Genomic DNA, 25343 nt, shown 5'->3' on the forward strand with positions numbered 1-25343 from the left:
CCCACCCCCACCCCCACCCCAGGGCCGGAACCTGGCTGACCTGCGACGCAGCCAGCCCCGAGGCACCTTCACGCTGAGCACCACTCTGCGGCTGGGCAAGCAGATCCTGGAGTCCATCGAGGCCATCCACTCCGTGGGCTTCCTGCACCGCGACATCAAGCCGGTGAGGGCTGCCCCCTCCTCTGAAGCACACACCCCACCTCCTCTCCCTCCCTGGGGCCCCTGGTTTCTTCTCCAGAACAGTGGTTGGGTGGGGACAGCCTCTTCTACCTGCTCTCCATCCCAAGCTCCATCTCCTCCTCTCCTTGCCTCTCAGGAGCACCCCTGCCTGCCCCTTGGGCGTGCTGGTGTCCTCCCCTCTTTTCTCTTCTCTTCCTTTTTCTCACCCCTGACCTGAATAGTCCTTGAACCTGGAAAGGTGAAGGGGTTGGGGAAGGGTGGAAGGATTGAAGAAGGAAGGGGGACGAGGGGCTGGGGCTTGGTAAGAGATTCCAAGTAGCTGATTTTGTAACATCTTGGATCTTGGTGCTTGGACCCAATTTAAAATGGTGAAAACTGAGGCTCAGAAAGGTTGGTTGAATGGCCCAAGGTCACACAGCAAGAACAATGCTGGTCTCCTGATGCCTCAGAGCAGGACAGTTACACTAAGCCACACAGCCCTGCTGGAAGCCACACAGCCCTGCTGGGAGTTCCAAGGATTCGGAGCCAGGAGGACCTTGGCTGGGTCACCTCTTGCTGTGTGATCTTGGAGGAGCCTGCAGTTTGCCCTCAGTTTCCTCCTATATCTAAAACGAGCATAATCACGCCTGCCCCTCAGATAAGGTCGGTGACCTGCTGTACATATTGATGTTTTACTCTCCCGTGAGTGTATGTGGGGTGGAAGGCCTCTCACCGGAGCTATTTCTTGGTGTCCCCTGAGGTGGGCCTGGAGCCCCAAGACTCACAGCTACTGTCTTTCCCCAGTCAAACTTTGCCATGGGCAGGCTGCCCTCCACCTACAGAAAGTGCTACATGTTGGATTTTGGGCTGGCCCGGCAGTACACCAACACCACGGGGGACGTTCGGCCCGTGAGTACCGCCGCTCGCGGGAATCCTGGCATCCTCGCCCCGCCCCCTGATCTGGGGACCCTTCACCAGTTTTCCCTGCAGCTGCCTAGACAGGCCCGGCCTTGTGTTCAGTGTCACCCAGTGCTGGGTCCACACTCGGCCTGTCCCCCTCTCCCCCTTGGCCTGGGTGGATGCCACTTCCACGCCCTGTGGTCTGCCTGGTCAAGCGCGGATGCAGGGGCAGTGAGTAGGGTCAAGAGACGGGTTCAGGACTGGGCTTGATGTGTCAGGTTGCTCCTGACCAGGTTGACTCGGGAGTGCGGGGTGTGTGGGGGGGTGATGGGGGAGGAGGCAGTCGGGGCTAAAGTGGGCAGAATTAGGTGGCTTGGTAAGCAGGGTTGAGATGCGGCCGAGGTCAGGGACAGTGGGTGACGTTCCGGGTGGTGTTCTCCCCTCTGCAGCCTCGGAATGTGGCTGGGTTTCGCGGGACTGTTCGCTATGCCTCGGTCAACGCTCACAAGAACCGGGTGAGTGGCAGGGCGGGACTGAGGGATGTGGGGACAGTAAGGGCAGAGGTCAGGAGCAGAGTATGCTGCTGAGGAAGAGGGCAGGGCAGGCAGCTGTGATGGGAGGTGGGGAGGGGAGTGCAGGGCAGGGGCTGGAAGATGCCCCCCCAGAGACCCTGATTGGAAGAAGGCTCAGCGGGCACCTCCCCTTGACGTCACCTTCTTCCTTGTTTTGGGGATCCCCTCCTCTCTGTCCCCACCACAAATCTCTGTGGATGCGAAAGCACACACGGAACTTTTGACTGTGGGATTCTGTGTGTTGGCGGGTCAGGAATGGAGCCGTGGCTTCAGGGAGACCCCAGCTCTGCCCATAGGCACCCTGACTGGTGTCCCTCAGTGAAGGGTCAACCTCCACTCCCAGGGAAGGACCTGAGAGCCATGGGTGACCCCCTCCCTGCTCCCACCCCCAGGAGATGGGCCGCCACGATGACCTGTGGTCCCTCTTCTACATGCTTGTGGAGTTTGCAGTGGGACAGCTGCCATGGAGGAAGATCAAGGACAAGGTGAGAGCAGGACAGCTGGGTCTGAGGGCAGGGAGGGGGTGTGGGGCAGCTGGGGCTCCATCTCCCAGCGCCCTCTTGTCTCCAGGAGCAGGTAGGGATGATCAAGGAGAAGTACGAGCACCGGATGCTGCTGAAGCACATGCCCTCCGAGTTCCACCTTTTCCTGGACCACATCGCCAGCCTCGACTATTTCACCAAGCCCGATTACCAGGTGGGAGCCTGCCTGCCTGCTCCTGCACCCCCGACGCCTCTCTGTGGGTGACTGTCTCCAGCGCCACCCATCCTGCCGAGGCCCTGCGCCCCTGCCGGCTTGGCCCTGAGCACCTCCCCTGGTCTTCCAACCGCACGAAAGAAACTGTTCTGTGCTCTTGTAAACAGTAGTCACAGCTAAGATTTATCAAGAGCTCACCCTGTTCTCAGTACTTTTCCTGCATTAACTCATTTAAGCTTTAAAACAAGCCTTTGGTGATATTGCGTGTTCTTTATGTTATTATTCCAGCACTTAACAATTAATGAAGCCAAGTGCTTTCAAGGACTTTACACTGAAACTCTGCAGGAGGCCAAGTGGGATGATTATCCCCATTTCATAGATGAGGAAACTGAGGCCTGACAGCCTGGTTAGGAGCAGGGCAGGGCTCAGGCACATCTGACTCCAAGTCCAGTGCTCTTTCCAAGGCGCCATCACTACACTCCCAGGGGACCCACTGATCAGAGAATGTTCTGCCAGGATGCACTGTGTGCCAGGCACGGCTACACACCACAGGGAGCACAGATAGGGTCAGGCACACGGTGGGCTCGCAGTGAAGGGGGTCTTGCTAGCAGATAGAACCCTCTGGAGAGAGCTAATTCAGAAGTGGAAAGGTCTGTGGGGCTGCCACCTCCTGAACCCAGGGACCCGGTTGTTGGCAGAGATCCCTTACTCGGGCAGTGGGAGGCCAAGCCCCTCAGGCCTAGCTCAGCCTCATGGGTTCCCCCAGACCACACAGCTTCGACCACACCCTGTGCTGGGCCCTGGGCTGGCTGCTAGAAATGTAGAGGTGGCAGATAGGCCTGTGAACAATTCAAACCGCTGCTCTGTGCCTAATCGTGTGGGCGGGGGATTCAGGGAAAGCTTCAGAGTGGAGAGGACAGTGGGAAAGGCACTGCAGGCAGAGGAAGCAGCCTGTGCAGAGGCATGACCCCAGGTGGTGGGTTTGGGAAACTACTGGGGCTGCTTCTGCTGAGATGGTGGAGATGGCAGAGGAGGCTGGGGCTGGTAATCAGGGGACAGATCTCCAAGGGCTTGTGTCCAGCCAGTGGAGCTTAAGTCAAGATGATAATCTGCATGCTGATTTGCATACTTTGTGCATGTTTTCATTTAAAATCAATGTGCCCTTCTTTCGATGCCCCTTCGTGGCCCATCCCTGTCCCGGAAGGCCCCTCTCTTCCCCCTGCAATCCCAGCAACTGCCCTCTCCTCCTGGCTAGCCCCTGGGTCACCTCTCTGTCCTCCCGCCACCCCCATCCCTGCAGCTGATCATGTCAGTGTTTGAGAACAGCATGAAGGAGCGGGGCATCGCCGAGAACGAGGCCTTTGACTGGGAGAAGGCGGGCAATGACGCCCTCCTGTCCACGAGCACCTCCACCCCACCCCAGCAGAACACCCGGCAGACGGCAGCCATGTTTGGGTGAGTCTTGGGAGGGGCGACGGGGGGCAGATGACCCCTGCCCGAGGTGTCACCTGAGAAGCCAGCCCTCTCCTCCTCTTCCTACCTGGACACACCTGGCTGTCTCTCCTGTTCTTGGTGCTCAAAAGCAGGCTTCTTGAATCCCAGGAAGTTCTGCCACACCTCTACCTTCAATCTGGAGATGGAGGGGGCATCCTTATTTGGAGTTCTTGTTTGTTTTTTTTTGTTTGTTTGTTTGTTTTTTGTGGTATGCGGGCCTCTCACTGTTGTGGCCTCTCCCGTTGTGGAGCACAGGCTCCGGACGCGCAGGCTCAGCGGCCATGGCTCACGGGCCCAGCCGCTCCGCGGCATGTGGGATCTTCCCGGACCGGGGCACGAACCCGTGTCCCCTGCATCGGCAGGCGGATTCTCAACCACTGCGCCACCAGGGAAGCCCCTTATTTGGAGTTCTTGACCTTACTGGGGAGCAGGGAGCCCTGAGTGAGATTCCCCCAGCACCACAGTCTGTCTGTTTCTTGGTGGTCACACGCATCCATTCAGGCAACAGGTCTTGAGCCCCGGCACCAGGCCCTGTGGGGGCTCAGAGAAGAGATGTGCAGCCCCTGCCCTCCAGGCGCTCTCAGTTGAGTCTGGGATGTTTGTAATCGATGGGTCAGCGATTTCAGATCTAACTGAAAAACACGAAGATAGAGTGGCCCAGGAAGGGGCCAGAGTGAGAAGGGTTCCCCACCCAGCCCCAGGGGTGAGCCAGGGGACACACTGCAGAGACTCCACAGGACTTGCCAGCACATGAGGTGCCGGGTCTGCAAAGACATTGGTCCAGGAACTCCAAAGTGATTCTTTCTTTAGACCCATTTCCTAGTCTCAAGGAAGCCAGCCAGAGAGATGCAGTGGGGAGCTGGCAGGGCCAGAGAGCATCGAGATCTCCTAAATAAACAGAGCCAGGTGGTGCCGTAATTGCCCTTCAGCCTCTGACCACCTGAGCCACCTGAGGGTGGTCTGGTTCCAGAGGGTTTGCAAGCCAGGGATGGAGATGGGCCTACGGACGCCCTGACCCTGCCGGACCTTGCCTGTCCCACTCTCATGGGTGGCGGGTGGTCTCCAGGGCCTGTGCTAGAGGAGAGGGCACCCCTGCCAGCCTTGCCCACGGCCCCCTCCTGGCCTCCACAGGGTGGTCAACGTGACGCCGGTGCCCGGCGACCTGCTCCGGGAAAACACTGAGGATGTGCTTCAGGGCGAGCACCTGAGTGACCAGGAGAATGCACCTCCAATCCTGCCGGGGCGGCCCCCCGAGGGGCTGGGCTCCAGCCCCCACCTCGCCCCCCACCCTGGGGGTCCCGAGGCTGAAGTCTGGGAGGAGACAGATGTCAACCGGAACAAACTCCGGATCAACATTGGCAAAGTAACTGCAGCTGCGGAGGGGGACGAGGGTGGCCTTCCCCCTCCCACCTTGCTCCCCACCCGCGGGGCCCTCTCCCCAGCCGCCTGCCTGCTCGCCCTGCCTCCCTGGCCCGGCCCCATCCCAGGATCACCAGCATCCCAGTGCTCGGACCTCCCTCTCTCTCCTTCACCCCAGAAAACCACCTGCCCACAGCTGCCCCGTCAGCCCCACTCATGGAGCTCCCCTGTCCTGCAGACCCCCTGTGTGGTGGAGGAGGAGCAGAGCCGAGTTGCGGGGGTCCCCAGCTCCCCGGTGCGTGCCCCTCCAGACTCACCGACAACCCCAGTCCGTTCTCTGCACTACCGGAGGGTCAACAGCCCTGAGTCGGAGAGGCTGTCCACGGCGGATGGGCGGGTGGAACTGCATGAGAGGAGGTGGGTCTGGAGCCAGGGGGATGGTCAGGGGCCCCTGGTCCTCTCCACCTTCACACGGCTGGTCTGGAGGAAAGTTCAGATTCCAGGCAGAGGTGGGGGGACCCTGGAAGCGTTAAGAGGGTTCTACTTGGGCCTGGGGTCAGACTCAGTTAGAATCAGTGACCAGCCTGGAGAGGGGGTGGGGGATGCAGAGGGCCCAGCTCAGACCACAGAGGGGTGTGGGGCTGGAGGAAGGTGTAGGAGGAGGTGAGAGCTGAGGTGGTAGGTGGGCGTGCTTCCAGAACCTCTTTCCCTGGTGACTAATTACAGATGCCTCAGAGCAGTTGGTGAGGCTCCCTTCAGCTCTGGGGGAGGGGCCTGGAGAAGGATTGGGGAGTGGCTGAGGAGAAGACAGACCAAGTTTTGAGGGTCAGGCCTCAGGGATCTAAATGTCAGGGAGGGACCTGGTTGGTGGGTGGGAGTGTTGGAGAGTTTAGAGTCAAGGTGAGCCTTTAGGATGGGGGATGAGAGGGCGGCTGGTTGACCTTGCGTGGCTGATGGTCGCTAGGGACCAGGGCCCCATCCTCATCTTAGATCTGATGCGTGGGACAACCTCAGGTGGGAGACATGACCCCACCTCCCTTGGCTCTGGGTGGGGCTTTACCTCACAGCAAGGCTGGGGCCTTCTCTGCACCGGGAGAGACGTCTCTTCCTGGGGCCCAGCCCTGGGGTAGGAGGTCCCTGCCTCCTCAGGCCCCAACTCGGCCAGGAACCCCCCCTTTGGACTCTGCCCCGAACTGCACGCCCCCTCTGGGGTGGGCACAGTGCCCGTCTGGGGTGTGGAGATGCCCAAGTCAGGGCAGCCCTGTGCCAATCCCTGTGGTGACCCCGGGACAAAGAGACGCAGGCCCTGTCCCGAGGGAGCCGACAGCCCTCACACACACACACTCACATCCACACACACTCCCACACTCATACTCACATCCACACCCACACACTCATACACACTCACTTTCACACGCCCACCGCACTCACGCACTCACACACACACACACCCTCACCACACTCGCACTCTCACAGGTTGAACTACCCGGGACAGAAGACCACATTTTCATCCATGGTCGCCCAGAGGGTTCAGGAAACAGGGAGCAGTGAGGAGGGGCAGTTTGGAAGGGATACAAGTGGAGAAGGGAGGTGGGAAATGCCCTGAGCAAAGACAGTCCTGAGGAGCACATTGGTTTGGCTCAGACTGAACCCTTGTTTCAGGGATGCTGGGGAGAGGAGAGGGCTGAGGAGAGATTTTCTGGAAGGTTCAGGATCTCAGGCAGGGCAAAAGGGTTTAGGGTGCTCCGGGGCACTTGAGAGCAGGAGAACATATGAAGCTGGTGAGATCAGGGTGTCCTACCTCCCTGCTTTCTTCAATTCCCACTCCCTCCACAATCTTCGGCCCCTCTCTTCCTCTGGCTTCCTTTCTCCTTCACATCTATTTAAACAAACCATGCTCTTGGGAAAGGAAGTGACATTAGCCACTTACACGGGAGTATGAGTGTAAGATCCGGGTACCTCCCTCCGGGGGTTTTAATTTAAGCCTTATGAACAAATTGATAAAAATGTTGTGCAGATTGGAGTTGGCAGGTCCCACACAGGCCGGGGCAGGAGGATGTTGAGAAAGCCCCACAGGAGGCTTTGATCTTGCACCCCTCCTCTCACAGGCTCGATGCAGGGAGGAGGATGGCAGTCCACCCCCTGTCCACAGCCTGAGTGTGAGTGAGGCCTCCGTAGTTCTCAGGGGGGCGCCCTGGGCATTTGGGAGAGGACAATTCCTCCTTGTATAGCATCCTACAACCAGGAATACCCTCACCTTGGGGCTGGTACTCCCCAGTTGAGAACCTCTGCAAGTAACGCGAGATTCACAGCACAGATTAAGATAACGATGAAAGAGATGTCCCCAGGTAGGATCAGGGTCCCAGAAGCAAAAGTCAGAAGGGACCCAGCCCCTGCCTGGCAGGACTCGCAGTCTCCTGGGGGGGCAGATTCGTAAATATACACATGCTCCTCTCTGTGACGAGAGGGAACACAGGCAGCGCTGGGAAGACAAACTAACGCCCATCAATGCAGGAGGGAACAGCTCCCTGCAGGAGGTGACATTGAGCTGGGCTGGACAGCAGAGGGTGGGAGGACAGGCTGTGTGTGGGGAGCGGCATTCGTAAAAGGCACAGAGGTGTGAGCAATTTGGGGAAAAGCAAGTGAATTTGAGATGGGTCTGGCTAGGGGAAGGGGGAAATGGGGCCTTTGGCTGGCCGTCAGGGGCCTTGAATGCCAAACTAAGGCATGTGGACTTTGTCCCGGGATGGGAGTCACTGGAGTTTGTCGGAGGTGGTGAAACCAGCCAGGTAGGCTTGAAGGGTGGTGGTAAAAGAGGCTAGAAAACCATCAGCAAACTCGAGGGCCAGGTGGGTGTGTTTGCCCTGGGTGCAGCGGGAGAGAGCCCGCGTGGGGTGGGAGCCCTGGCTGGGCAAGCATCAAGTTGCCTTTAGGACCATCAGAAGATCCAGTTTCCTGGGTGTGGTTTGGAGGACAGTGTTCCTTGGGCACAGGAACCAGATTTTACTTTTTGCCTGTTTAGATTCCTGGAACACAGTAGGCATTCAAAAATGCCTATGAAAATGCCATTCAAAAATGAATGAATGAGATCTTTGCAGGGACTGAGGTTGGAGGGTGGCAACCCAGGACGTGGCTGAGCCTGGCCCAAGGTGGGAGAAGTACAGTGGTCAGGGGGTCTCAGGCATCAGGCTCCACCTTGCCACCTCCTTGGGATCCTTGGGGGTCCCGAGAGGCTGGGCACTGAGCCCCACGTTGGGTGGCTTTGCAGGTCACGAATGGATCTGCCCGGCTCACCCTCGCGCCAGGCCTGTTCCTCGCAGCCGGCCCAGATGCTGTCAGTGGACACAGGCCACGCCGACCGGCAGGCTAGCGGCCGCATGGACGTGTCAGCCTCCGTGGAACAGGAGGCCCTGAGCAATGCCTTCCGCTCGGTGCCGCTGGCCGAGGAGGAGGACTTCGACAGCAAGGAGTGGGTCATCATTGACAAGGAGACAGAGCTGAAGGACTTCCCCCCGGGGGCTGAGCCTAGTACGTCGGGCACCACGGACGAGGAGCCCGAGGAGCTGCGGCCGCTGCCCGAGGAGGGCGAGGAGCGTCGGCGGCCAGGGCCGGAGCCCGCCGTCCGGCCCCGGGGACGCGGCATGCACACACTGGCCGAGGAGGACCTGCGGCTGACGCCAGCTCAGCCCCTGCCACCCCAGCTGAACCAGGCCGATGGCCGGTCAGAGACATCACAGCCCCCCACGCCCGGCAGCCCTTCCCACTCACCCCTGCACTCCGGACCCCGCCCTCGACGGAGAGAGTCGGATCCCACGGGCCCGCAGAGACAGGTAAGGTTGGGCTTGCACCCCACTCCCCGCCCCCGACGCCCACAGTCCTGGCACGTAGCCGGGAGTGCTCCTGTGTGCTCCCTGGGGGCTGCCGACTAGCACCCGACTGTTGCAGCTCTGATGAAGGGAGACAGGCTTAAGGGTCTGAAACCAAGCTTATGGGGGCAGCAAGGCTTCCCAGAGGAAGTACCCTCCCAGGTCTGAGTTGAGTCTTGCATTCTGGGTGGTGTCAGCCAGGTGACAAAGCAGGAGAAAGACCTCCCAGGCCAAGGGGACAGGGTGTGCAAAGGCCCAGAGGTGGCAATCAGAAAGCACTGCTCTGCTTGCACTTTGCAGCACATGAGGCTGCGAGGTGTGTTCTGGTGCCCTGTCTGGGAGGGCCTTGGGGTTGGGGCTGGATTCTGAAGGCTTGGTGAGCCACCGCAGGCTTTTAAACAGGGGTGCGACATGATGACATTGGTACTTTTGAAAGATCCCTCTGGCTGCTGTGTGGAAAATGGATTGAAGGGGCACAAAACTATCAGCAGGAAGGCCACATGGCAGGCGCCAGCGGGAGAGTGCCCTGGTGGCTTGGACCAGGGTGGGGACTTTGGATTCGGGGCAAGGTGGATGGAGCCGAGAGGTGTTGGGTGAGGACTGAGGGAGCTGTGACGGAGCAGAGGGGTTCTCCACTGATGCCCGGTGTTCTGGGTGGGTGGCGGTGCCGTCACTGAGAGGTTTTAAAAGGAGTATCAACTCAGATTTGGATGCAGTGACCTCGTGGTACCTGTGGGATGTCCACTGTGGAGGCATCAGTGCTCAGGAGAGAGATCTCGGCAGGAGATATGGATTTGTGGGTCTTGTAGCCCACAGGAGTGGATGATGTCACCCAAGAGGACACCCAAGAGGGTGGGGAGAGCCAAGGCTGAAGGCAGAGCTGGGAGGGGAGGGGTGAAGGGAAAGGGAGTCCTTGAAAAAGAGTGAGATGAAGGGGCCAGAGCGTGGAACACCTGGGGAGAGGGCTCCTGGAAGTCAGCGCAGGAGCTGCTGAAAGGGGGTGAAGGTAGCAGGGGATGTCCTGTGGTCAGGGCAGGCTCCATGCGGGGGTGAGCCCTGAGGACCAGGATGCTCAGACAGTGATGGGGAGAAAAGGAGCCAGGGCAGCAGGGACCCTAAACTGGGCACAGGGGCGGGCATGTTGGGGGTCCTGGGTGGACCCGGTCAGGCTGCCATGGCACCTTCTTGTGTGGGAGGACTGGGGGACAAGGCAGGATGGGCAGGGAGGGGCCAGATGGTGGTTGCATCATAAATGCCAGGGTGAGGGTCCGCAGCACGTCTCATGGTATTTTGGTTATTTTCTTCTGGCAAACATGGGGTGTCAGAATAGGCAGAAGGCCACTAGCCTGGCCTGGCTTCTCTGTGTGGGGTAGAGGCTGACCTCTGATCCAGGAAGTGGATCCAACACTCACCCTGGGTGTTGAATGGGGTCTGTGCTCCCTCAGAGGACTGGGGAGAGCCAAGGAGGTGATGCCAGAGGGCTCAGGGGCTGTGCCGCGTTCCACTGGACTGTCCCACGTCGGGGGCATGCACGCAGAAGGCTCTGGGAGATGCCAGGTGCAGGGCTGGGGCCAGTTCCGCTGTGTGCTCAGAATCGGGAGGTCTGGCTGGGAGATCACAGGTGCTCTGGAGAAGGCAGCTCCAAGAAGGGCTGTCTTTAGGCTCCATCCCTGTGTGTAGAAGGGACAACCTCTGAGCCAAGATCCTGAGGAGTGTTCGTCCTGGCCTTGCCCTGGACACTGGAAAGTTGGGGGCTCAAAAAGTGGGGACCATGAGCCTCCATTCAGAGAGGTCCTAGCCAGCCTGAGTTGGAGGCTCAGCCGGGGCAGGATGTGGGCAGCATGGCTGTGTTGCTGACCTGGACGCTGTGCCCACCAGCACCAGCACTGGGAAGCAGGAGAAGGAGTAAGATCTGTTTGGGCTTCCTTGCTCCCCTCTCATTCATTTGTGCATTCATTCATCACCTAGTCATTCCCTACTTACTGCGCATCTACTCTGTGCCGGGGACCGGAGGCATCAGAGATCAGACACAATAGGTCGTGCTCTTGGGAGGTGCGGAGTGGAGGAAAGGAGAGAGGGGGTGGTGGTGTGGGGTGGAGAGAAAGCCCAGAATTAAAATCAGGAGGCTGAGTTCTGGACCTGGGCTCTTCCAGTCCCTTCCTGGTGACTGTAGGCCAAGTGGGTCTCAGAGTCGGGGTACTGAGCTATCTGGCAGGTTTTTCTTGCCTTCAGATGCACCCCCCCACCTTGTCCTAGGAGTCAGCCTCCCACTGGGAAATTCCAGCCAAGGGGGTGAGGAGAGATTTGGGGGAGCAGACTCAGGCCTGTTGTACAGTCAATCTTGGGCTCAGGTCCTCCTCGTGACAAGGGCGGGCATTGCCTGTCTCAGCGAGCGATGAGCTGATGAGTCGTGTGAGTCTGGAGGGGATGTTAGGTGTGTGCGAGCCTTGGTCTCTCCACGGTGTACAGAAGGGAGTTTGGTCAGCTTTCTATGGCCGCGCGTGTGCCATAGAATGTCATTGTCAGCTTATCCAAGAGTGTGCAGTGGTGTGTGGGTGTGTCCACGTGTGTACACACGCATGTGGGTGCACATGTCAGAGTGTCTGTGTAGAGCGCGTAGTGGGTCTGCAAGTGTGTGGAGATCCATGGAAGCCTAGAACGTCACAGCTGGCAGGGTAACCATCACAGTGGTAGTTCTAATGAGGATATGATAGCTGGCACTACTCCCGAAATTCCATATTCTACATGTATATCCTTCACAACAATACTGTGCAGAGGCCATCCCCACTTACAAGGTAAGGAAACTGAGGCTCAGAGTAGCTAAGTCTTTAGCCCAGGGTCACCAACTGCTAAGTAGTAGAAGCAGGATTTGAATCCAGGCAGCTGGCTCCAGGACTGTGCCCGGAGCCACACAGTCTGAGGCCTGTGTGTTTAAGAGAGGAGCAAACATAGGCCAGAGAGAGCAGATGACTTGTGCAGGATCAGAAAGAGCCTTTGTGGGGTGCGTGTGTGTGTGTGTGTGTTGCATGCACGCATGTGTGTGCGCCTGCTGGCTGGACTGTGGCAGCAGGTGTGCCTGTGGGCGTGTCACTGTGTGTGGTGCAGTCTCTGTGTGTGTCTGGGTGTGAGCACATGGGGCAGGACATGTCTTGGAGTATTTCAGTACAGCAGGGTGAAGCTGACTCCTTCCTTCACCAAGGGCAGGGGAAGAGGGAGGGATGCACTGGCACATTTTTTCCTTCTTTTGGTCTGGAAAGAGTCCTGAGCCCAGCCTGGGTGGGGGATCCAAAGCTGGCTGCACACTGGAATCACAGTTTGTGGAACTCCCCCCATCCTGTAATGTAGCTAGATTAAGTGGCTCAGGGCAGGCAGGAAGTCTCTATAGGGACCCCACCCTGCCGCCTTTCTGCAAGGAAGCCCCTCCTAGTCTCAGCTCCTTCTGCTTGGTGTCTGATGTGTGAACTTCCTCCTAACAGCTCCTAAGATAGGAGCACCTGCAACTCTGTCACCTACCCCCGTGGGGAGCAGGGACAAGGATAATGTGGAACCAGGCAGTTTTAGAGCATCTATGGTTCTTTGGTGTGCATAGCATGGTACTTTAATTTTTTTCTTACACACACCTTGTTTTCTTCTCTCCGGAATTTACGGTGCAAATTAGAAGTGACCGGGAAAGCCAGGGCAGAGGAGAGAGCAGCGGACAGAGTGTATGATTTGGGGGAGGGATGTTTACCCTCCTTCCCGGTTGTCTCTGGCTGATAACCCAGCGGGTCAACATTCCCTGAGTACATGGACATTTGTTTGGCAGCCCCTAGAGCATTTCCCTGCCACGTGTGCGAGGGGCTGGGGGACAAAGATGAATCGGAGCTCACAGTCAAGGGGGTCGGGTGGGGATGCAAAGGTGGAGACATGATGTTTACAGTCAAGGGACACAGGGAGATAACAGAGAACTTTCCTCTGCTAGGAACAGGGAGCCAGCCTGCCTGGGAAGCTGGGGTGGCCTCAGAGACATGACACTTCAGTGGGGCACTGAGGACAGGGAGGTGGCCACAAGGAGTACCTGGCCTGAAAGGGCAGGAGCACACTGGGATTAAGTCCCTCTGGCAGCTGAACAAACTCTGGCTGAGATGCTGAACTTGAGCCTCCCGCATGTGCTGTGAGAGGGACTGTGGGCAACTGTGGGTACCCCTGGCCCTCAAGTATCCCCAGATGGGCCTTGGACCCCTAACCCTCAGTGCAGACAGGACTGGTTCAGAAGGATCCTAGACTTGGCCACAAAGCAGCTGGAAGGGAAAGCAGAGTGAGGGCAAACACAATCCTACAGAATATTCTGTCTCCTGGCCTTTCTGCTGGAGGTTCCATGCTGGGTCCCTGGACCCCCATTCAATGGCCTCAGGGCCCCCCTCCTCCTCAGCCCTCTAGCAGCTGGCCCAGCCAGTCCTCACTGGCCCCGCCTAACGCTGTGTAAACTGGCCTCAGTCCCAGGAAGAGCTAGGGGTCAGGATGGGAAACATCTGATGACAGCCAAGTCACCATTTCCATCCCCATAAGCCTGGGACACTGAGCCCCACTTTCCCTTTTCCCTTTGAGGGCACGAGGGCAGCAGGGCACAGGCGGGATTCTTCCCGACAGTGGCCAAGTGAGGTGGCCACAACTGGCCATGTGGCTCGACCTTGCAGAGCACAGGGTAAAAGCCGAGAAATGATTTCAATCGACTCCTCCACCCCCCAGTCCTCTATCCCTTTCTTCATTCTCAAGAGTGATTTAAAGGGTAATAAAACAGTTCACATGACACAGCATTTACACCATGGCCAGCACTGTTCTAAGGGCTTTGCATATTATAACATCTGATCCTTATAAAGGTCCTATGATGTGGGAACCATAGTTACCCCCATTTTACAGACGAGGAAGCTGAGGCATGAAGAAATAAAGTAACTTGCTTGAGGTCACTCAGGTAGTAAGTGGTGTCGTTGGGATTCAAACATAAGTGGTCAGACCTCAGAGTCCTACCCTCTGCTACATTGTCCCTGAGACCCTGACTGCCCCTGTCATGGGGGCAGGAGTGCCACCCCAGAGGACGTGTAGCTGCTGTTCTCTAGACCTCATTAAGGGCATGGAGTCCAGCCAGGAACAAATGGTGCACAGATGCTAATACATTTTAGAGCGGCCTTCCTTGGGGGAAGGATTTCCCCAGCCCAGAGGGAACCCCGAACTATGTAGAGCTAAGCCAGGAAGGCATCCCGGAGAAAGCGAGTGACCAAGGTCTCTGCAAGGAGACCATGGTGTGAGGAGGAGGCCGGGAAAGGGCATTGGAGGCCGGAGCCTAGATTGTGAGGCAGGAAAGTACTACAGTCTGCACCCCTCTCTACCCTGCCGGACCCTGCCGACCTGCCCGGGACGCCGGTGCCGCAGGGGCTGTCAGCGGTGGGGTGGCCCCCCGAGACGGAGCTGTCGAGTCTGTGCCTGACGCCTCTTTTCCCTCCACTCTCTTGGTCTCTTTCAGTTGGAGGAGGACAGACTCTCGGGGCACTCCCTCCCGCGGTACAGCCCCCTGCGACGACTGGCGTCCTCCGTTTTCTCCTCCTCCACGCTGGAGACCGAGCATTACCCTCACCCTGGCGGCGGCGGCTCCTCCGGTTCCCTCATTCAGCGCAGCCGCTCGGCGGAGAGCAGCCCCGTGCGGGCGCCCCACCGGCGCCACGCGCCCCTGGCCGCCGGCAACCACAGACTCGTGCCCTCGGTGCTCCGCATCTCGCGGTCACAGCTGCAGCAGGTGTGGGCCCGCTTCACGCACAAGACCTAGGCTGGGCCCCCCCACCTCCTGGAGGGGGCAGGTGGGGGGGGTGGGGAGCAGGCAGAGACCGTGGTTCCTTCCCAGGACGCAATAATCACACACTCATACACCCTGTCCCTCCCCATCATGCAATACAGCCCCCTATAACGTTGGCCCAAGGTACTGTAACGCCCCGCCCCTCACCCCCCATCGTCTCCCTTTGCTTGGTGCCAGCCAAATGGTGCAGGGAGGGATGGGGCTGTTGGTGCAGTTTCTGGGACAGGACAGGGGCCCTGGGCTGGAGCCACCAGTGAGTCCAGAGTCCAGTGGAAACCAAGGTGTCAGGGAGAGGCATGCTGGGTCAGAGTCAGTCTGGAATGGGGCTTATTCTTTTTAATCTGTGATCTCTTGGCATAGTTGGGCCTGGTCCACCCTTGAGGGGAGTGCCAGGAGACTGGGTCCCTCCTGGTGTGCTGTGTGTCTGTCTGTCCGCATGGGGCAAGGCGTGTGGCCCTGTGTGTGAGACGGGGACCTGGCCAGCCATATTTGGGGCTTGGTGGGAAAGTGCCTCTACACTCAGTGGTATGGGAGGAAGCAGCCCTGTAACCCAGTGAGCACTTCCCATGCCATTGTCACAGAGGACAGAGTCCTTGCCCTCCCACATCTCAACCCAGGAGGCCTGGAGCTCAATCCACTGTCGGCTGCCCCTCCCCCAAGGCATATGTGCCATCATCCACTGGTGGGATTGGTTGCCTGGCTCAGCTCCTAAGGAGCTGAGCAAGTATGAACAGGGGCCTGGGATCTGCCTCTCAAAGCGAGCTGGAGCCTTGGGGTGAAAGGACCCCGTCTAGTAGCAGTGGCAGAGAGGGTGGTTGTAAAGGATGAGGTAGGACCTGTGAGCTCAGGACAAATTCCAGACACAGCAGTCCCACCACTGCCCCGCTCAGAGGGTGACTCCTTCCTGTGGGTGCTCAGCCAATCTTTTTTGCCCCCCAGGGGTGGTGGTGAAGACAGAGCAACAGAGCACCTGGTAGGCTGAACAGATGGGGATCTGGAGATGGGTGGGGGATCAGGATGCCAGATTGCTTATGCTCTTTCTGCCTGTTTCTCAGCACCCAACCTGTCACTGCAGGGACCCCCAAGGTTCTCTTTCTTCGTTCCTGCCCGTGTCAGCCAGCACCTCTGTTCCCCTGGGGAATGCGGCAGTGGTGAAGATGGCTCCAAGAAGGGGAGTACCTGTATAGGGAGGGAAGGAGGGGAGGAGGCCTGAAGGTTTGCAAAATGTTCATTGCAGTAAGTTTGCGTCTGTGTGTGTGCTTGTGTGCGTGCAGGTACACTTACGAGTATGAGTGTGCTTATGTATGAGCACTTGTGCACGTGGCACGGTTGTCACAGATAGATGCTCAGGCTGTGTGCTGCCATTTACATAGACCCTAATGTGAATGGCATCCACTGAAGTTGCACAGTGCTGCAGTCCTGTGGGGGGGGGTGTGTATGAGTGTGCATGTGTGTGTGTGTTAGGGAGTCAGAAAGATGTTTGTGCAGTCCTTGGTAGTTTCCTATGTACCTACTATCATCCTGGCTCCTCTTTCTCCCTCCTTCCCCTCTTGATGTCTGCTTCCCTCCCAACTCATCTCCCTTCAGCTCCTGTCTCTGGTTGCGGTAGAGGCCTCAGGGCCCCTGCCCCAGCCTAGGGATGCCGTAGTGGGTGGGCAGTGCCCTGAACCAAACTGTTCTCATGGATGGCTCATCCATGTGAGCTAAGCCTGCACCCACCACTCTCCTTTCTCCAAAATCTGTTTCTTTTTGAGGATATCTGAGCCAAGAGCACCCTCTCCATCTAGGAGTGAAAGCCAGACTCGGGCCCACCCCCATCCTGACTGCTCATTTTTGAACCTCCCCAAGTCCAAGCCTCTGTTGCCCTCCGGGATGTTTTGTGTGGCTCTGCATCCTGCAGTGGCAGAAAGTAGAGGAGGGTCAGGGTAGACCCTCAAGAAAAGAGGGAAAAACACAAAGCACAAAGGTGAGGGGGTGGGATGGACAGTAGCCCTACTCCCCGCCTTCTGGCACTGCCCCCCTCTCTCCCTGCTACCCTCTGGCCCTCTTTCCATCCTCTCCAGCTAGTGGCAGGGGCTGAAATGAAGGGGAGTCTGTCCACCAGCCACTCTAAAAGTCAGCAGCAGTGGGAGCAGGGCCCCTGTTATCTGGGACTAGATGAAACCAAGCACTCCGTTATCCGGCATTTCCTTCTAGAGGGTTCCACTACCCGACCCTGAGCACAGCTCCCACTCAGTGACCAGCACCCTGAGGTACTCTAAGATCCCAAAGTGCCTTGTGACATATCAAAGATGATGGCACTAGCTTCAGCCTCGTTTTAGCATTAAACACATATTTCTGTTTCCAAAGCTTTTGGAGGTGGGGAATCCTGTTTAGCAACCCCAAAGTGGCTGAATTTTCAAACACACAAACACACACACACACACACACACACACACACACACACACACACACATACACACACCAGAACTGATAACTGTGGGAGAGGGTGTGTCCTTTAAAGTAAGATCATGATTCAAAACATTTTGTCCTTTGGGGGACATCCTTATACGTGTTCTCCGTAGTGGAGGAGATACTGTCTTATAAGCCATAAAGCTCTGAACTAACAGGAAGTGATCTTGATAATATTAAGATTATCTCAGGGCCCCTGCCCCAGCCTAGGGATGCTGTAGTGGGTGGGCAGTTCCCTGAGTCAAACTGTTCTCATGGATGGCTCATCCATATGAGCTAAGCCTGTACCCACCACTCTCCTTTCTCCAAAATCTGTTTCTTTTTGAGGATATCTGGGCCAAGAGCACCCTTTCCATCTAGGAATGATTACCTTTTGAAGGTAGTTTTGACTTTTGGAACGTCTAAGGCCATTTGAAGCCACGTGTGTTGGAGCAAGTTCATGTGAAGCTCAGCAGAGCCCTGCATGGTTTGGAGTTGGGGTGCCTGTCTCTAGGTCCCAGGCTGGGTACGGATGTGCAGTGTTGTCAGGCTCCTTTGGGTTTCCCAAAGAAGAGGTCAGAGTGTTTCAAGAAATGATACCCTGCTTGGGGAAAGCACATAGCCTCCCCAAGGTCGGCTTTGAAAAGAAGCAGCACTCTTTGTTGTATTGGAAAATGATATTTTCATACTTTAAAGTCACACCCTGCATGTAGTGGTGGCTTCCAATTATTAATTAATTTATTTTATTTAACAGTCACTGGCACACGGAGCTTATTATGTGCCAGGCAGTGATCTAAGCACTTTACAAAAATAACTTGTTTAATCCTCATAATAGCCTAGGAAGTAGATCCCAGTATTATCTGCATTAAATGGATTAATCAGAATATCTAATTTACAAAAGCATATTAAAAACCCCACCAATGCCGAATAACTGAGGTCTTGTTTGATGGGAGTTTTAAAGCGTTTTAGTCTGTGTATTGGTCTATTTACTATTTACTGTCCTTTCTGGTTGGCCCCTCCTCGCTCTATCTAGGAAGAAGGAAGTTGTCTATGAGTCAGACTCTCCTTCCTTCTCCATCCCAGAGTCCAGGTGGGGGTCACTCCAGAGTACTGGGGTTGGTTGAGATGGCTGGACCCTGTCTCTCCAGAGACCCCAACCTCTCAATCCCACATGGCTCCAAGCATCCCATAGCAGCTCTGGGGATTAGATGGGCGGAGTAAGAGTTCCGGTGAGAAAGCAGGTGCTCAAAAGCCTGTCCTCAGTGGTATTGGTGGAATCCTTGGGGTCAGGCTCACAGGCAGGGCAGGTACTAGCATTGGTGACCACTGATCATGGAGATGTGATATGTCACCAACTCACATGTCAAAAGGAGCCAAGCAGTGTCAGGGAGAGGGCACTTGTGGGGATTGTGGTAAACAGAGGACCACCACCAATCCTCAGCTCAGCCAATTGTTGCCAGTATCTTTCACTTTTTAAGTGAAATCTCACAATTTTAAATTAGTGGCATCTAACTTTTTTAAAAGCAACAACTTTTTAAAGAAAAATCACTGTGTGAGCTAAACAAAACCGGTTTACAGGCAGAGACCCTGAACTCAGTTTGAACCTCTCTGAGCCTGAGGACTCACCCCCCCCCCAAATCTATCCAAGGCTGTAGCATGCAAATGGGGGCAGTGTTCTGCCCCAGGAACTCAAACTGGGTGGGCTTCTTAAGAGAAGGCAGTTCGTGGCCAGGGGCGCTGTGTGCTGTGTGCTGTGTGTACATGTCAGTGAGCTCATGGTGTGTGTGCCTAAGTGTGTGTGTGGGCCGGTGGATTCGTTCATGGCAAGTGAGGTCCTCCTTAGAGGACCAGTATTTTCTCTGTGGGACAGGAACCTGAGTCAGTGAAAAACACTCTAGTAAATTCTCAGTAATGAATAGACACCCTCCACCCACTTAAGGCAGCTTGGGTCACAGCAATAACCATTCAACACTCACCCCCGCGGCTAGCATCCCGAACCCAGCAATCTCCTTTGCGTTTCCAGTTGTGGGGAAAAGGGGAATAGCCCTGCCCAGCACATGGGGGAATAGTGGAAACTCTGAGCCATGCTGGTACCTTAACCCTTGCTCCCCCAGCCAAGAGGGGCAGGCCCCTCCAATCCCAGGAAAAGCCAGGGTTCCCCTCTGTGGAGGGGCCCAGGACCCTCCTTTGCTATTTCTCTCCTCTGCCCTGCTTAGATCTCCTTTTCTGGGGCGGGGTGGTGCTGTCTGCCCAGGCAGTGGTTGGGGGGGCCTGGGCTACTGGGGTGGGCAGGAAGAGCTGTGGCAATGTGTCTATATTGGGTGGCCAGGGGAGGGAACCATGCTTAGGGAGGATATGGGGGCCCTGGCTGTGGGAGCATAATGCTGTATCCCCTGCTGTCCTTGGGTTGATTTGGTACCTGAGGATGGAAGAATAGACCTCTAAGGAGGGCCCGAACACCACCCCACCCCACCCCAAATCTCCACTGAGATTCCAGCCCATAGGGCAGGAATCAGCCCACCCCCATGGGCAGTCCTTGGTAACAAGGAGTGTGGCAAATCACTCTTCTTAAGTTGGGGGGCATGTCCCCAAAGTTTGCATTATTCCCATTAGGGACAGAGGTGCCCTCTGGGACTGGTGGGGTCAGCCTCTGAAAATTTTAAAGCATCCTTCTCCCTAAGGGAGAGGCTCCCAGCCTGAGGACCACATCCCTCAAATATCCCAAATGGTTTCTCACACCACCCAGTGGGCTTCCCAGCTTAGGGAGCCCCTGGGCTTGAATGGCCCCAGCCCCCCAATTGAGTAGTTAAGAAGCAGTGGGGGAAGAGGGGCAATGAAGCCCAAAGGACTATGGGAACATTTCTAGACCTCCGCTTCCACTTGGTTCCGCCGTGCGTCTCACCACGTACCCTCCCTTCTATCTGCACAGGCTCTGAGGGTTGGGGGGCTGGGGTTCACCTTGCCACGACTAACAGCCCCCCCCCCCTCACACACACACAGCTGCAGGCACACTTCATGCACTCTCCGGACAGCAAACTAGCGGCCCCCCCACCCCCGAGAGCACGAGGATCGTGTTTCCGGGCCCCTCTCACAGGTTTATCACTGTATCAGGACCCCCATCTACCACATTCCCCTTTGTCCCCGACCCCTGGACCCGCCCCCGCGGCCGTCGCACCACGAATGTACGTTCAGTCTTTTTAACTAGCTGCTAAGCGGCGTGATCAGGGTACCGCCAGGCCTCCGAGCCCCCGGCTCGAGACCCGCCCCTCACTCACGTCGCCAGAGCTTCCCTCCCGGGCGCCCCGACGTGTGCGACCCGAGGGGAGGTCAGCCTCTGCGCCCCGCCCCCGCCGAGCTGCCTGCTGCTAAAGTCCTCCCCCGGTTATCGCCCCCAGCCGCCCGCCGCCCCCGCCCCGCGCTGTGATTGTGTTAGCTTCCCCTCCGCGGGCTCTCGGTCGCAGGGTCCCTGGCGGGGCGGGGCTGGAGTGGTAGCTCGCCCCTCAGGGCTTCAGGGCAGGACGCTGACGAGGGCTGGGAGGGAAGCTGGCCAATTCTCCGGGCTCGAAGAGGCCCTGTCGCCCACCCCTGAGTCCAGTTACCTCACCGCCTACAGAGCTGCCCCCTCCCCCCCCAAATAACTGGCCTTGCAATTGGATGCCAAAGAGCCCAGAGTTGAGGGGGACCCAAGCTTTGAGCCTAGGTCTCTCAGAGCCACCCAACACCCCCTTTTGGCCCAAGCCCCTGCGTCCGTGTCTCCTGCCCCACCCCACTTACACCACTGAGGGCCCTGGGGGTCCCCAAACATGCCCCCGCTTCCAGCTCTTCTCTCTTCCCACCCCCGAAAATAAAACTCAGGGACCAACATCTGCTTCCTTTGCACTTGCTCCGTCGACCCCTGCCCCCCCACTTGGAGGGGCTTCCGAGGGTGAAGAGGCGGGGTTCGGGGCCCTTGTGACTGACAGTATTGAGCGAGGAGAGGGCTGGCCCCTGCCCCCTAAGAGGTGAGACTGGTGGGATGGGGGAAGCTCAGCCCTGGGGCCCACCTGAGCCCTTTCCCTCCAGGGACCCAAGGAGCCCCCTAGCATTGTTGGGAGACACTTCCTGATCGAGATGGGGAGGGGAGCGAGGGATAGGAAGGGGGTTGGCGAGAGGACCTCCCTCCCGGAGGTCCCGAATCCCAGCCTGTTTATTCCTGGGCTTCCCCATCCCATCATACCCGCCCCCATTTTGTACTGCAATAATACTGTATTATAAGCTTGCACTATTTCCCGACCCCGGCCAGCATAAGCATGCACGAAAAACTCAAAACCACACACACACAGGAAGATGGGACGCTTTTTTTTTTCTTTCTCTCTCTCTCCGGGGTGCGTCCTCAGTGTACAGAGCGGCGTCGGGGGGGCCCCGGGCCCGGGTAGAAGAGCATGCACTGAGACCCCGCCCCTAGACTGCGAGTACTGTACAAATCCAACACTTGAAACTGACACGCACACGCGCGGCGCCGCCGGGGAGCGGGGTGGGACACGGACACGCACCCCCACGCACACGGCCACGCGCAGGTGGGGGTGGGGGGCGCCCCGCCGTCACGCGTCGCTGTGCGAGGGATCTTGTGCCTTTTAAAGTCCCTGTATGTTAATGCAGACAATCCGGAGAGCTTGTGTACTACCAAATCCTGATTAAAGACGCCTTCCAGGAACCTGCACTTCGCCTGCTTTCTTTCACCCTCCTCCTTCCTAACCCACCATTCGATGCAGAACCAATTCTGGGGTCGCCGGGCTGGGCAGAAAGCAGGGTCTAGTCTTTTGCTGACTCACGGATGGGGTGGGGGGCAAACTCCAGATCATGGATCCAGCCCCGCTCCTACCTCCGCTAAGACAGGCTAGATCGGGAGGGGACCAGAGGTTTCAGCCTAGTTGGACTTGAGAGACCCTCACGAGGCAGCTGGCTGTCTCCTTTCATCCGCAGGAGGGCTTTGGGGGTGGACTCTGGTCTTTGGGGCTGACTCCAAATCGCCAACTTGCTGGAGGGGGGATGCGGAGTAGGGAGGTGGGTGCACTAATCAGTTTTCTATGGATCAGACAGTTGAGGCCAAGTGTGTGCTGGGGGTGGGAAGCCAGAATGCCAGAGAGCCCTGTGGGAGGGAAGGGCACGGGAGCCTTCCCCCACCCCCTGTTTTAATGGAAGGTCTGAAGTAGTCCTGGCTTGGGGGAGAATGGTCTGTTGAGGGGGATCAGTGAGAGAGTGGATTGTGCAGAGCCAAGGGAATGCAGGGATAGAATGTGGGTTGAGGGAGAACTAGGACAAGGAGCGGGTGGGACACAAAGAAGGAGAGGATCGCAGAGACTTTGGAGACGGCAGAGAGAGAGGGTGAAAGTGGAGGGGGGCTCACCCTCTCTCTGTCCCCCACCCCACCCCTGCAAACCTGCAGCCACAGCACCAAAAGAGGAAGATACTTTTCTCGGGGCCTAAAGCAAGTGTGTGGGTAGAAGGGCAAGCTACAGCTGCATTTCTTGACCCGCAGAGCATTTAGAATGTCCCCATGCTGTCAGATCCTTGCCCTGGGGCAGTCAGGGAGGGGTTGGGGACACTGAGATCTGAGGGTCAAGTATGGAGGATCTGTAGAGACCTAGGGTAGGCAGCTGCCTTCCCAGGTCATCTTACCCCTTCCACCCAGATGACTGTCATAGGCCAGTGTGCCCAGGGTGGGTGGCACCCCTGGGTGTGGGGTGGAGGAGCATAGGGAGGGCTCTTGGCTTGGCAGATGTTGTTTGAGAATAGAGACCCAGACAGACAGATGAAGAATCTGGGAAAGTCAGAGGTGGGCAGAGGAAGCTACCCTGTTGACTTCTCATCTCCAATTTTCAGTCTGGGAAATTATGGCAATTGTGGGGGGGGGTCCCCTGGGGAGGAGGGGAAATGGGAGGTATGCACTGGGCAGCTGCTGAGGGAGGAGATGGGGCACTGCTGTGAGAGGCACAAAGCCCTCCCCGCTCTACAGTGAGGGAGGGGCGGGGTGTCAGAGTTCACACTCCTCTTGTCCGTCGGCAACCCCCCTTCTTTGACCTTGGGACTGTGGGCTGATGTGCAGTGCACGATGTCTGGGACTGGCTAGGGTCCAGGCAGGAGAGTTGCTCAATGCACGCTGTGTGGGGATGGGGGTATGTGGAGTAACCTGTCTCCAGCATCAGTAACAGAGAAGTCAAGGCTGAGGAGAGCCCAGTTTTGTTGGTGGCAGGGGCAGTTGGGAGTCTGGTCCGTCTACCTCTGTTCACTTTTCCGGCTGATTGGAGTAAACATGGGCTTGGGCTGAGTTCTGAAGCTGGTGAGGCCACATGCCGCTGCTCTGGGCTCAGTGGAGGCAGGGGGAGGGCTGAGGCTTTCATTCTCTCTGTCTCAGCTCCAAAGGCCTGCCTCTCCTCCTCCCACACTATTCAACCTCACCACATCTGCCTTTGGCCAAACTCCATCAGTTCACTAGGGAGCTTTTTTTTTTTTTTTTTTGCAGTACACGGGCCCCTCACTGTTGCGGCCTCTCCCGTTGCGGAGCACAGGCTCCGGACGCGCAGGCTCAGCGGCCATGGCTCACGGGCCCAGCCGCTCCGCGGCACGTGGGATCGTCCCAGACTGGGGCACGAACCCGCGTCCCCTGCATTGGCAGGTGGACTCTCAACCACTGCGTCACCAGGGAAGCCCCACCAGGGAGCTTTGAAACAGATTTCTGGGCCTCATCTCTGACCTACAGAATCTAGGGAGTAGGACTCAGGGCTCTGTGGTTTTTAAAGAGCACCCCCGAGTAATGCTGTGCCAACATGCTGGAGTACCACAATGAGCAGACTGGAATCATAAAGGGCCACTGCCCTGGGAAGGGAGCAGGAAGGTGTGAGCTTCCGCAGACCCTGACTTCCGCTTGGTGACACCCAGCACTGTTTCTTCCCCCTGAGATAGACTGGGAGAGTGTCACTGCTGTCCCCCTCCCATGGTGTCCTCAGGCCTATAGGGCCAAGCACACAGAGGCTATCCAGTGACCGTTGGCTGACTGAATGAGCACAGGATCACATGGGCAAATGGATGAATACTCATTGGGCAAAGGCATCCAGGGGAGGCCAGAAAGAGTGTGGGAGGACTTCCCGCTCTCTGAGGAGGGAGGAACTTGAGCCAGCCCTGGTCCTCCCCAACATGGAGCCAGACGGGGAGGGGCTTTGAAATAGAAAACCCAGCATGCCCAGGCCAGGGTGGGCTTGGCAGTGATCCTTAGGGCAAACCTGTCCCTACTCTGAGGTTCACAGCTCTGCTAAAGGGCAGAGGGTCCTGAGTTTCTCCACGTGGGAGGATGGGAGGCCAGTGAGGCAGTGGAAAGAATTCTGAGTTCTGGGCTACCCTGGGTGGTGTGCTTTGTGACTTGGGCATGTTGATGCGTGTCTCCAAGCCTCAGTTTCCCAGTCTGATATTATCAGTGATGCCTGATTTCCAGTTCTAATCCCTCATCCCTCCCATGTAATGGAAGGGGAGGGCTTTAAGATGAAAGGAGAGAGGGTTCCAGCTATGATCATCTAATGTGGGTGCTGTGAGCAGAGGATCCATCCTATGGATGGGGCTTTTCCTGAGAGATCCAAGAACTGGCCTGATGGCAGGGGAAAAGGTGGTTCTAACAGGGATGCCCAAAGTGTCTGAGATGGGACAGGGAAAATAGGCAGAGGTTCTGCTGAGAAAGAATGGCTTGGTGGGGTTGAAGGATATCCCTGCTGGGTAGGATGTATCTAGTGCTGGGTGGGTGAGTTCTGAGCCAGACAGGATAAAAACATAATCAGAACACACCCCAGCATGTGCTGGGGTCCTCTCCCGTGTCTGATGCTATTTTGTCTTGCATCACTCCTCCCCACTCCATCAAGGCCTCACTGATGGTCTGATTGTGAGGAAGATTACAGCAGTTAAGGAGGGAAGAAGTCACAGCCTTGAGCAAATCTTGGCCTTGGGGATTCCTTCCCCTCCATCAGCCTTTGGGCTGACTGCACAGAGACCTCAGCTGGGAGAGCCACTTCTTTC

At 57.3% G+C, this 25343-nt stretch overlaps 1 protein-coding gene across 5 annotated transcripts in view; it reads left to right on the top strand.

Moving 5' to 3' along the window:
• Window positions 1-25343, top strand: part of TTBK1 (tau tubulin kinase 1) — a 41997-nt gene that overhangs the window by 9006 nt on the left and 7648 nt on the right. For 3 of the 5 annotated variants that reach the window (XR_010835106.1, XM_067006244.1, XM_067006245.1), the window contains exons 5-14: window positions 23-163; window positions 964-1068; window positions 1509-1574; window positions 2024-2116; window positions 2202-2327; window positions 3628-3782; window positions 4953-5184; window positions 5419-5597; window positions 8449-9010; window positions 14547-14816. Coding sequence is in view for 4 of the 5 variants with exons in the window: in XM_067006244.1 (XP_066862345.1) it covers window positions 23-163; window positions 964-1068; window positions 1509-1574; window positions 2024-2116; window positions 2202-2327; window positions 3628-3782; window positions 4953-5184; window positions 5419-5597; window positions 8449-9010; window positions 14547-14816 (1929 nt within the window). In the remaining variant the exon portion in view is untranslated. The remainder of the gene's footprint in view (window positions 1-22; window positions 164-963; window positions 1069-1508; window positions 1575-2023; window positions 2117-2201; window positions 2328-3627; window positions 3783-4952; window positions 5185-5418; window positions 5598-8448; window positions 9011-14546; window positions 14817-25343) is intronic. The other 2 variants (XM_059075567.2, XM_067006246.1) reach the window with 1 other exon arrangement.

This window comes from Kogia breviceps, chromosome 10, assembly GCF_026419965.1.
Source record: "Kogia breviceps isolate mKogBre1 chromosome 10, mKogBre1 haplotype 1, whole genome shotgun sequence".
Classification (NCBI taxonomy): domain Eukaryota; kingdom Metazoa; phylum Chordata; class Mammalia; order Artiodactyla; family Physeteridae; genus Kogia; species Kogia breviceps.